Source organism: Falco peregrinus, chromosome 4 (assembly GCF_023634155.1).
Source record: "Falco peregrinus isolate bFalPer1 chromosome 4, bFalPer1.pri, whole genome shotgun sequence".
NCBI classification, from domain to species: Eukaryota; Metazoa; Chordata; class Aves; order Falconiformes; family Falconidae; genus Falco; species Falco peregrinus.
In genome coordinates, this window is record NC_073724.1 from 13,855,685 (window position 1) to 13,869,319 (window position 13,635).

Here is a 13,635-nt window from a genome sequence, read left to right on the forward strand (position 1 = left end):
TTGTTTTAATTTCTGCAATTTCTCTCCTTATGGCCCACCTTCTGAAAAGTTTCTTTATATTAAGTGCTGCCAGGACTTGGGGTGTTTCCACATCTTTCAATAGACAGATAGAATCAAGGTTTACATAATGCATATAAGATCTATTAAGTCCCAAATTTACAGGAACTAATACTTTCAGAATCAGATGTTGCTCAAATGGGAACGTAATCTGAACAAAAGCATGAAGAAAGTCACCTGGTTTCTATAGTAGGCACAGAGAGGCAAACAAAATAAAGAATAGCCTTCATATTCTTAAGATATACTACCAATCAAAATCTTTGGCTTCTGCTCTTGGTTCTGCAATCAACATGACACATGACTTTGAACAGATGGCTCTGAATCTACAGAAAACATGACTGATGTACACTATTGCCACCGCTGACTTTTAGCCATGATATCCAAGAGTGGACTTTACAGGGTTGCGTCAGGTAATTTAATTGCTTCTACAGTACAATAAGAATTGTATATATGCTAATTAAATGAACAGGGGCTCCAACATATGTGTCTTTAGCACTTAGAATGGCTTAAATCATGTTTCCCAGATGAATGTCCAAACTGCAGGCTACTTATCTCCCCTCCAACAATCCAAAGAGCGAACATAATTTAATCAACCCATGAATCAGACTGCTTGAGGAAGACAGGATTTCTACTTGCAGGTCCTAAACTTGAAATATAAAAGAAATGCATAAAAATGAGAAGACAGTTAGAAACAACATAGATGGAACACAAAATCGAATTCATTAAAAAAAAAAAAAGTTAAATTTTATTGCCATTTCCTCTTTAGTAATGAAGATGCTTTTCTAGAAAAGTTCATTTAACCTTCCAGTTTGCATCAGTAGCTTCTAATTTTTACCCAAACCGTGCTCTCATACGGGCTTTGTTATCAATTTAAAACCATTATACATCAAGAAAAAAGCAAGGTGCAGAGAAAGAAAGAAAACTCCTCTTATGTACACATCTTTACTGCAAGATTGTCCGTACAAAAGATAAGAAATACCTCGGTGACTAAGGTGACAGTGTTTCACCCATACCAGAAACTTTCAAATACTACGGGCTTTCCACTGCCTGTGCCTTTTTCAGATTCTAACCAAGGAAAACAATTGTACTTCCCCAGAATCCATGAGGAAAATGAGCCACTTAAAGTGTTCAAGCTGACGTGTTCTCCTAAACATTGTCTGTCTCTCTCACTAGCCAAGACAGACCGCTGTGCCTGACGAACCGACTGGTGTAACCTAGCAGGGCGTTATGCCACTACCTCCCATGTAAAAAAGGAAAGTTATCCTGGAAACTGAGGTCACAGTCCCAGCTTTCAAACCCAAGAAATAATAAAAGTGTTTCACTCAAAATCACTGTGTAACCATATTCCAACAAAAATGTCTCCTCATACTAACAGCTGATAATCTGCATATTCCAAGGGCTATATGTGCATGTAAAACCTATGAAGAATTTCTCTTCAGGACAGTAATTTCTTTCGTCATCATCAATTTCTTTCTTCCTTATAAAATAAAAACTAAGAAATTTTATATAAACTATCTCAAAAGTTTATATAAACTCAAAAGTGCTCTTCTGGACAAAACATAGGAATTCTTACATTCTAACCACACCTAAAGTTCCATTTAATATCTGTCTGCTAATATACAAAGTGATCATGCTATTGTCTGCAAGGTTTAGGAGTTTACAATACTGTCAGTCACCAAGTGCAGTACATATAGCACTGAATAATTAATTTAAAAGGTTGAAGTCAGAGAGTTGCAATGAATTCTTTTGTTGTTTTTCCACACCTACGTTCTCCTAAATTATACTAGAGTGTGTGCCCATACACAGCAGATGGGGAACTTTTAGCATACATTATGATCTAAAAAATAATTCAAAGGATTAGCCAATGTAAATTTTTCTGCAAGATTGCTGCTGATCTTAACTGCCTAAATAGGGGATATTTTTCCTCAGATTCCCTTGTAGGGGTCGGTGGGTTTAGATTGTAACCGAAGCAGAGTGAGAGCCAGTGAAACTGTTTCCTTCCCACAGGCAACCTTCACAAGGCTCAGCCTTGCTGGGCTGGTATGCTGCTCATAGGCTGACAGAAACCTGTTTCTGTCCCATTCATTTCATCAAATGATATTGCATAAGGGGTGGGCAAGAGGCAGGCTGAAGTCCAATTAGTAGAAGCAAAGTCCTCCAGCAAGATGCAGGTGGATTAAGAAACTGCCAATTTTGAAAGCCAAGGCCACCTTCTACTTCTGTATACCAGATTAGGCAACAAGCCCAGCAGGGCCCAACAGGAGGATCACATTAAACAGGAAGAACTGGATGACATTGAAAAATAGTGTAGGTGATACTAGATGAAGTGGAATAACAGAAAGTGCAAGGTCATATGTTTACAAACTGATCACAGGGAACTTTACTGTAAAGTAGAAGCTTGTCTGTTACGAATTAGAGAGGAAGAGAAAGATCTGTATCAGATGACTATAGAATGACTGAGCTACCAAATGCTTAAAAAACAGCGAAACAGATCAAAGGACTGATAGATAAGAGAACAGTGAAGGTGGTTATTAACATTAGTTCATCACGCACAGCATGCAACTCTTGAAATACTACACGCAATCTACCCACCCATGACTAGAACAGGTGAAGAATGACTACTAGGATCAAGCAAATATTTTCCAAGACAACACGAGCTTTTCTTGTTTAATTTAGCAACAGCAGAAAGGAGGAGTGATACCACTGTGGTACATAAATACAAAAGAAAAAAAAAACCCACACAACTGAACTGAAGGAAAATCAGATCACAAGAACAATCATAAATAAAGCATGTTTATGTTTTCATTGGAAACATCAGAACTATTTTTCTTACCATTCGAAGACCTACGTTCCAAGACAGGCTTTCAACAGAAATAGGGAGTGGAGTGAGCTCAGGCATGAAGGGGAAAGCAATCAAACTGCTTTTGAAAGCGCAGTTTGAAGTGTTTCTGAACAGAATTACAAAATATAGCTGTGCAGAATGCAGGGGACACTGTGAGCTAGGGCTCCCAGTTCTCTACATCTCTATATCCCCTTTGTACAGTGGCAGAGAGTTCTACAAGACAGCAAAAAGTGACTGTGTATGCCTCCCTCTTCTAACATAATAATTTCCAAAGTATCAATATACATTCACATCATTGCCACTTGAAAAAATTCATTCAAGAGGAGTGGAACCATACCACCACTTAATTTCCTACATAATTTCCAAATAGGAGAAACTTACTCAAAATCTAACAACAGTGGGAGCACTGAAATGAAAGTACCACCAAAGCCATGATTAAATTTTAGTCCTCTAAAAACAGGAACAGGGGGAATAACCTCTCTGAACAAGGACAATGAATTTAAAAAAAAAAAACAAAACACACAAAAAACCCCAACAAAACCCACCAAAAAAGAAGGATAAGGTTCTTACACACATATATGTATGTCTATAGGTTTTTTATTATGATTTTGTCTGTTTGTATATATAAAGCACCCACCAATCACCCCAATAATTACTGTTAATTACCACAGTAATGAACTTCATTAGAATTGAGATCATGCAACATTTGCAAAGAATGGTCTGAAGTACCACTTCAAATGAGCACATTTTTTTTTAAGCCTGACATCACTGAATAGTACATGTCTGAAACATATGCCAACAATAGCTAATATTTCAATTAACATTCAAATAATGCTTATAGGCTCCTGAGCAAAGGGAACAGAGTTGTAAAAATGTAGTGTTATCTTGTTCTCCTTCATTTCCCAGAAGGACTAAAAATCAGAGAAGTTTCAACCAGAAAAAAAAAAAATAAATCGGTACACGATGATGCACACGCTAACAGATCAGCCGATAGCTGATCTCTTTCAAGGTTCCTGTGAAGTCATCAGTAGTTCCTTAGCTGTCAACATTTTATCAGGTCAAGCATTCAAAGATACATAAACAGCAGGATTTAATTTAAAAATATAAAATAAAAATCAAAGGCAAGGGGAAAAAAGGAAGCTGATAAAAATCAAATGAGAAAACATGCAAGTATTTTTTAGAAGCAGAATCAGATCGAGCACACTGCAAATAGCTTCTAAAAATGTAATAATAAAACTTCTTTTTTAGGTGGGTGAAGAAGCAGGAAGAATTCAGGGAATAAATCAGAGATCCTACAAAAAGCTTCTCAAACCATTTCTGGATGTGAGAAACTATTTCTCCTACCAGAACACTGATGATCCTAGACTGCAATGCAGCACATTGCAAAGACATACTAACTTGTTCTGAAGGAATTAATTCACATTAATTCACATAGAGAACCAACTTTCAGCTGTTAAGGAAATTTTCGCTGGGCTGGTGTACCCTTCTCAGCATACATAACCAGCTGAGCTTAAGCGCTCACAACCAACGCTCTTCTGGCACCCAAGTCTGCTTGTTTTGTGCAAACCTGCCTATCTCTCTTTAGAGAGGTTTAGAGGCGCTGTGAACACCTACCAAACCAAAAACCAAACAAAAGAAATCTTGTAAGATTACCACAGTATGAAAAAGAGTGAGAAAAAGAAAATCGAGTAAGAACAAGGTCTGGAGAAACCTACAGGAACTGTACAGCTTGATATTATGACTGAAATCATGTAAAATACCTTTGGATCTACCCTCAGTATGATAGTTCTTAAATGTGAGGAGTCATTAGCATTTTTAGCCTTGAACTGAATGTTTAAATATGCATGTCCAGGTGGAGATCAAAGGATTGAAATGAAGATGTGATAATGCAGTCACCTGTCTAAATCCTAGTGGGTGACGATGGGAAGTAATGGTTCTATCCATGTTGAAGGCATCAATGCTGAAGCACAGTCTTAAAGAGTTTGTGAGAAATGTATTAATGACAGGAGATACAGTTTAGTTTATCCTGATAAAGAGCATCTCAATCATAAAAATTCTAGTTCATTCTGGCTAGTGGTACAAAAATCACACCCTCTCAAATATCAAAATTCCAAGTGATTCCAGAAGCAGTAGAAACACATACTCAGCTAAAAGCTCTAAAAGCTAAACCAATAAAGTAAATAATCAGAACTACTTTTTTGGCTCAAAAATAAATTTTGCAATGAGACATCAGTCAGGTCTTGATTCATCTGATACGGGTTCACTCATTGGTATTTATTAGCCTCTAATTTCTAATAGTGACTGTAAGAATTAAATTATGTCCTATACAGAAACGTGGTATATTAGGTAATTGTTTTTAACAATAGTATTCCCAATGGCTTCATTCCAATCCACACAAATAGCTTATTGCAAGCTTCAGAAGTACAAAGTTTGAAGCGTTCGCCCTTACCTTAGGAAATCTCCCTTTCCCTTAATTATATAATCAGATATATTTTTATTTATTTTCTTCTACAAGGGGAACTTTATTTTCATTGTGTGTTGTGATAATAGCTGCAGTTCATTATATTTCTTCATAGAGAAACAGAGTAAGAAAAAGTATGATGCTTTTAAATGTCCTGATATGGCTCATCCACATGACTACAGTCTCCCGCATTTCAATTTCTACAGTAATTACATCTGTCTTGATGAAAGCAAAAGACTGCCAGCTCAGACAGGAAGCTTTTCACACTCTGTTTAGAAGGATGAGGGTGAGAGGGGTGGAAGTAAATGAACAGGATGTACTCTCTACATGTGAAAGAAACCCCAAAGCAAATCAGACTTTCAAATTACCAGAAACAGAATTTATAACAATTTTTATATTTAAGTCATATGTTGAACTGAAACTAGATGAAAAAAATCATCCACCCATTTTACAGTCACATACTTTGTGGTTTTTTAATCCTATTTTACAGGAGGTCTTAAACCCCAAATATCTCAAGTGATATTGTTAATTCCATTATTATGAACACATTGCAGCCTTTTGCACATGCTCCAGCAAGTAGTCATTAGTATTATGATACAGAGATGAATGCATAGCATATAGTTTATATCTCTCAGCCTTTATTCACTGGATATTAAAACATACGCGTTTTATTCCTCAAATTACTGTTTCCCATGTTTAAAGTCTGGCTTACGCTTGCTTCGGAATACACCTATGACTCTTCACATTAAACTCTGTGTACTACTATAACCTCTCTTGTTACAGATAAAAACATAATTCAGTTTTGGATCTAACATAAACAGAATCATTATGTTTGGAGAGTGTTCCAAAGCCTGCTATTCAAGCAATCTGTGACATATAAATAATGCAAGACCTCTTCTTTCTCCAAATGACTTCAGTTCAAGCACAGACTCAGAAAGATGGAAGCCCAAATTTATACTGCCATTACAAAATTCAATCTATTTTTGGTTCTCCAATTGAATTATGACTCAGTCTTCCACTGTTTTCTATTAGCACCAACCCACATACTCCTACCCTTTGCCAATCCATGCAGAAAAGAATCTTATTTGTGAATATTCCTCTGCTTTATTCTTATACTAAAATGGCAGCAAATGCCAGCTAATCTAAAAAGCCTCAGGTTTTCTTTTAAAGGAAAGTAAGGTAGAAAATTGGTCTTTTTTTCCCCTCCCTTGACCTCTGACCTTTGAACCACAATCTTCTTGCCACTAAAGCATTCAACACCTCATTTAATCTCTCCTCGCTGCACTGGCACAGCACTGGAAAAGGAAAAGGGAAAAAAATAATCTGGAGACTTCATCAATTTTTCATGAATTTTCATTTAGGCCAAAGCCCCCTCTTACAGTGGTCGATAGATCAAGCTGCTGTCACATATTTAACACCTGGGGCTACAGCTGCTATCTCCAGGGGCTGCCGCTGACTCCAGCTAGATCAGAGGCAGCCCGAGTCCGTGCAGGGACCATCATGCTCGCTCTCTTGCTTACATGTGGCACCCCAGTGCTTGCCACTGAAATCCGAGCTACAGTCGCTACTGCAAATGTGTCTCCTGATATTCCCAAGGGAAAACTCCGCCACATAGGTTCAATCGTGTCATTTCATACGTTGTGAAAAAAACCCGTGGTTTTATTCTAAAACTTCTGGCTTTCAAATATGAAAGGAGTTTCATGAAAGACCAAACTATTTTGAGCCTACTTCCCTTTCTAAAATCCTCCGAAGAAAACCTGAGCATCAACATATTTCTAATAATGCCAACCCTTGTTCAGTTTCAATAAAAGAATTCTAATGCACAAGATCAAAAGAAAGACATTTCACTCTTTTGAATACAATTCTTTGTAGTTGTGTTATGACTAGAACATTTGCTTGTAATGATTTAACCTTATAATGTATAAAAACTCCATCAGAATTTGCCACATATGCAGTGGAAGAATGTTTTTGCTGCTAGAATTACCATTGTTTTTTCCTTCTGAGGAAACTCTTGCTGGAAAAAATAAGCCAGACAAAGCACACCACGGATTAATGCATTAAAAAAGGATGGAACAGAATAGGTCATATCAATCCTAAACTGTGCCTTCAAATACAAACTCCTATTTCTTCCTAAAAGTCTTACGGAATAAAGATTTTCTAAATTAAAGGCAAAAAAAAATTCTAAAAGCTCATTCTTTATGTTAATGATGTTTTTAAAGTAACTTGCCATATCACGGTTCTTTGCAGTTTCACTGGCACAGAGTTTTTCTGAAGACATCAGCACAGAAGTAACTGCCCTTGATTGTATGCATGTCTGAATAGGCATGGATTTAAAAGGGTATTTAAATGCTTTGGATGGGCTGGCGCCTAAATTCAGCATGTTTGGGAAAGGTGTCAAGTGCTACTCCATCAAAAAGAGCTTAGGGCCCTCAGCAACTTGCAAAAAATCACTCCAAAAAAACAAGGGGTAAAACAATAGTATTCAAGATGGGCCACACTATGCTCTGAGTCACTGTATGCCCCAACTGAATCTCACTTAAGAGTGTTTCTTCTATTTTTACACATAAATGTGGATACATCAGAAGATTTTCAATCCCACTGCTTTTGTGGCAGGTGCCATGGAGGAGTGGAAATTAAAAAAAAAGGAAATGGAAGAGGACGAACCACAATTAACACTGCTTATCATCCAAATGCATAAGCATGAACACTCTTAACTACATAAAACTAATAAATATTTCTTCATAAATCATTCAAGAGTTGCAAGTACATATTATTGGTGACTGACAATTTAATAAGCAAAGCAAAACAATTTCTGATTCTTCCACTAAAACAGCAGACTCAAGCATTTTAAGCCTGTAAAAAGCAGCAGTCTGCCTAATGGCACAATTTGAGGCCACCTACAGTCAGATCACAATCCAGACCCCTGTTGTCAGCAAAGGACAACCGTCCTCTTTCTGGTGATGAAAACAGCTTGGTTTAGTGTGGAAAGAGCAGTTTTCAACACCATTACAGCGAGCACAAGTAAGACGCGATGGCATGCAGCTGGTCCTTGTAGCCCCTGGACAGGGCTGCAGTATCAGGCAACAACCGTTTTCAACAGCAGTTGAGAACAGGTGAATGAGGATGTGGTGCTGACAACAGCCTGTCAGCAGCAACTCATTTCCCCAGTGTGCAAGTGGGCTGCTACAGACCTGCCAGTCTCCTTCAGCCCAGAAATGCTGACATTCGAAAAACAGTTAAAAGTCTTTAAATAATTCTCTGAAAGTCACTTGAAAACTTGATTTAGAAGCAAAAGTCCTATTTTAAAAGGTATCAAAGCCAAGGGAAACCAGGTAGTTTTGCTCTCATCCTCCAAAGGATGCCTTTTGATACATGCCAAGCACTGCCATGTGCTTTTAAAGCCAGTAAACATAAACCCAGTAGAATCTCCAAAATTAAATAAACAAGCAACATACATTTTTTTTTTTTCTTTGATGAAGATCATCCTGTAATCACAGCCATGGTATGGCTTAAAGAAAGACAACACACTGCTGAAGTGGAACAAGAGTGCCTGCTTTAGGCTGCTAAACCATTTAACTGGGGAATTCAGTCAGTCAAATTTCAAAGCCATGAAAACAGTTAAATAATCTGGTGTCAGGTGCACGTTGCTATTCCAAAAACTATGGCTACGGTTTCAGATGTCCATTTAGCATTCTATGATCATGCTCTAAAATACCTCTGACTATGAAACGCAGGTTTATTATTTTTAAAGTCTTGTACTATCTCACATACGGTTCATGCGTGACCTGCCACCAGCTACAGTGGTTAACTCCAGAGATGGGGATACTGTAGCAAGAGTCTCTCAACAGTCAATGAAGTAGAGATCAGTGAAAACCGACAAAATCTAGAGCCCTTTTAAACTTCAAAATAATCAGTCACTTTAATTTGATGACTCAAGGTATAACTTGAACACTCTTCTGAACTTCCACAGCAGATGTCTGAATCTCAACAGGATTGAAATAAAGACTTCAAAGTGTTTATGCCTCTCTTTTAGGATTTCTCAACAGACAGTATGAAAACCACATATACAGAAATAATCCAGTAAATTTGTCTAGTCATACTCACCCAGATTTCAGCCTTCCTTAAACTGATGGTCTTCTTAATTCCTAAATACCTACCAAAACTGAATAACATTCTGCAATGCCTTTATTGGCAAATAAACATTCAAGGCAGGGATAAGTGTCTATCAAAACTGTTCTCTTTCTTTTTTTTTTTTTTTTTTTTTTAAAACAGTTCTGAATCTAGTTATGACAAGTGAAAGGTAGTGAACAAGCCTGTGCTACTTGGCTTACACCATCACCTACGTATTTAAAACATGGCATTTTCTGCAGTTTCTGAAAAGGCTGGAGCCTCAAGATCACCCTACATTAGCTACAGAAGTCTGCAGACTGCATCAGAAACAAAAAATTCTCTTTTCCCCTCTCTTTCAAACGAACATACCTTCTAAAGTGTACTTAAATCCATTCTTTATCAACTAAGCAATACAAGTTTGTGCTAAAATTCTACTTCAGTCAAACACATTTTAGTGCAACTACCACCAGATGAAGCACTGGGATGGAAAAATTGAAGTCTAGCAAGGAGAGATTGTTCATAAATCTGCTAGAGCGCACCTGTGTGTAAAGACACACAGCTATCCTTGGCTGATATTCTGAATAAAAGGATTAGTGTTTGTTCAACCCATATAACCAAACAGCAAAAGGTAATATGCAATGCATTGTATTTTATGTATGATGAGCTTGTTTGCTATGTGAATAATGAATGTCTCTGCTTACTCTACTGGAAGCAGATCATGCATGCCAGGTGGTCTCTGAAAGAGCAATGACGACTGCTCTGTTAAGACAAAGAGAATCGATAAAGAATAAGACTGCTCAGGATGATATGAGAAATGGCCAACAATTTCACTTGCCATTCACATAATGAATGAGGCCTGCATCAAACTTATGATAGAGGGAGCATATATTGAAGTTTCCAGCACTATGGAACATGAGTCACCGAGAAGCTGTCTGCTTCTGTTGAGGTAACAGATGACTAGATAGAGAGAAACAGACAGTATGCGTTACATTAAATGAGGGGTAATTTTCCACATTAGTTCAGGAGAACCAACTTTAGTCATAATTTAAAAATCAGATTATTCTTCAGAGGAAGGTTAGCCCTTGTCCATGTTTATGCCAATCATGATTATACACTGGCTAGAACCTTGCTACCGTATAAATCATGTATTCTGTACGGTCACTGCTACTGTATAAACGCATGTAAAAATGCCTTGAATACGAGCTATAGCTAATGACAAAGCCCCATACTTACCTACATTTGTTATCTCCCAGACTGCTAAGCGTGTGCAAGTGCTGGATGACAGCACAGAAACTACTACAAAGTTTTACACAGTGCTAATCATACAAAACTACTCACATGCCACTTCCAGAGATGCATTGCGACTCACAGCTTCTCCAAGATAGTTCCTTGCTACGCAAACATAACTTCCTTCATCAGGTTTACTCCTGCGTCCATGCACAATACGTAAGAAAAATAAAGATCCGCTGGGCAGCAGCATGCGGTGAGAACGCGGATCATCCTTGTCCGTTTCCACTCGCTCTCCATCCTTGTACCACTCAATAGTGGGAGTTGGCCGTCCTTCAGCTTTACAGTTCAGAGTGGTTGGCTCTCCTTTAGAGACTATCACATCTGAAGGATGCTCAACAATCCGTGGTGGAAAGTCCTCCTGGCGGAGACGGGATCCTAAAGAAAAAGGAGAAGATGAAAAAAGGATTTTTTTTTTTACTTCAGGCTTCACACAAAATACTCTTTTAATGCCACAAAAATTAAAAAAAAAAAAAAAAAGAAAGAAAATGCAAAAGCCTGCACACATCTGGTATTTTGTCAGGTATCAAGAGACAGTATCAGACATTTTCTAAGCTAAAAACCTGAGTTGGACTACAGATACACACCTCTAAGGTATTATCAAATTCCTACCACATGCAGGCTTAAAGGAAAATATCTAACAGAGACATGCATGATGATCTTCTTGTTCCGATAGTTTTTCTGTTTACATTTGCTGCCAGATCCTTATGTGCTTTTGGATCCCACTGATGGCTACTGCTCTCCCACTCTTATCTTCCAGAGTCAATAGATGGACATCCAAAAACACTAAAACCACTGTTTTACCACCCATTGGTTAACAGTTCTTTGTAGTTTTGTATCCCTTTTCCACAAACAGCCCAAGTATGGAAGCAGAAGAAAAATCTACAAACGCTCCCCAAACAAACAAAAACACGCAAGTGAAATTCCTTTCTTCATAAACTTCTAGTATAACAACTGGCAACTTTATCTATGCAAAGTGTCCAAAACATTCATGAGCTTTACTATAATTTGGAAATCCCAGATGTGAACTGCACTTTAGAAATTTTCAATGGATTGCATGCATATACATACAAACGTAACACAGACATACATGTGCCTCTAAGTGCATTGAAAACACCAGTGTCTTGGAAATAATTTATACTGATTATAAGGGTCCGTTACCCTTTTTCTTCTCTACACATTCATTCTTTCCTTCACTTTGCTTTTCAGTGTTCATCATCTTTTATCTGCAAATGTACTAACACATTTGCAGTATCCCTAAATTACTACCAACACTGCATCACAACCCTGGTTACATGGTTACTGAGAGTTGAACACGTCCAGCATTTCTGAATCTGGAACCCTGGATTATCCTGGAGTGTGCTCCAGGGGCTCAGTCTGAGTGCAGCATACCTTGGAAAGCATGGTTATACTTTTTCCACTTCCCCGCCCCCCCTCTCCCTCAGTACTAAGGATTATGTAAAGAAATTAATCTCTATATCACTGGAAAGTAATACAACCCCAAACACTTTCTTCTTTCAACTGGCCACCGGAATACTATTTTTCCCTTTATAATACTGATGATGAATATGCCATCATTAAGCCTTCTCAGCTATTAGGACTACTAGGTATTGATACTACCAAGGTACTACAGTACTAATTTTGTGCCCTCTACCACATCAACTTTCTGCCTTGCCCTGTACTTCTCTGTGCAGCCACTTCAACCCTCTGCTCTTCTGCCTTTATGTATTTCTTTTTTTCCTTTACATTCAGTTGCCTTCCCACTGCCTGGGGCAGGGTAGCAGCAGAGCTTGAAAGTTTTGCTCCACCTTCTCCAACAGAGCCTTACCCTGTCACTCAAGCCTGGAATAAGGAAGAGAGGTGCTGGCAGAGGGGAAACCCTATAGAAGTAAGGTATGTAGAAGAGATTTGTGCTGCGTTCACTGCCCTGGAGAAAGTTCCAGTGCCACTCTTCCATTACAGCCTTCACCATGTAGTGCAATTTCACTAAGAAAAGTCACAGCACCCCAAATCTCCACTGAACTCTTGTCAAAAATAATTCAATGGTATCACAACACTAGCCAAATTTTGCAAGACCCTTCTTCTGAAAAAAATAATAATACTTTCACAATTCTTATGCTCCTCATTATTGCTATTAACAAATTGCAGAGATGAGTAAATCATAGAATCGTTTAGGCTGGAAAAGACCTTTGAGATCATCAAGTTCAACCTTTAACCCAGGTTAACTGCCAAGTCCATCACTAAACCATGTCCACCACATCTATATGATTCTTAAAAAATTCCAGGGATAGTGATTCTACCACCTCCCTGGGCAGCCTGGTTCAATGCTCGACTACCCTTTCAGAAGATGTTCTTCCTAATATCCAATCTAAAACTCCTTTGGCACAACTTCAGGCTGTTTCCTCTTGTCCTGTCACTTGTTATCCGGGAGAAGAGACCAACCCCACCTGCCTACAGCCCCTTTCAGGCAGCTGTAGAGAGCAATAAGGTCCCCCCCTTGAGCCTCCTCCTCTCCAGGCTGTACAACCCCAGTTCCCTCAGCTGCTCTTCATAAGACTTTTGCTCCAGACCCTTCCCCAGCTTCGTTGCCCTTCTCTGGACACGCTCCAGCACCTCACTGTCCCTCTTGTAGTCAGGGGCCCAAAACTCAACACAGTAGTTGAGGTGCAGCCTCACCAGAGCTGAGTACAGGGGGACAATCCCTTCCCCAGTCCTGCTGGCCACGCTGTTTTGGATACCAGCCAGGCTGCTGTTGGCCTCCTTGGCCCCCTGGGCACACTGCTGGCTCATGCCCAGCCGGCTGTCAACCAGCACCCCCAGCTCCTTTTACTCCGGGCAGCTTCCCAGCCACTCTGCCCCAGCCTGTAGCGTTGTGGGG

The 13,635-nt window shown here is 38.8% G+C and overlaps 1 protein-coding gene across 11 annotated transcripts in view; it reads right to left on the bottom strand.

Moving 5' to 3' along the window:
- ROBO2 (roundabout guidance receptor 2) overlaps positions 1-13,635 on the bottom strand; it is a 475,778-nt gene that overhangs the window by 413,446 nt on the left and 48,697 nt on the right. For all 11 annotated transcript variants that reach the window (XM_055802479.1, XM_055802483.1, XM_055802482.1 and 8 more), the window contains exon 2: positions 10,809-11,135. In XM_055802479.1, coding sequence (XP_055658454.1) covers positions 10,809-11,135 — 327 coding nt within the window. The remainder of the gene's footprint in view (positions 1-10,808; positions 11,136-13,635) is intronic.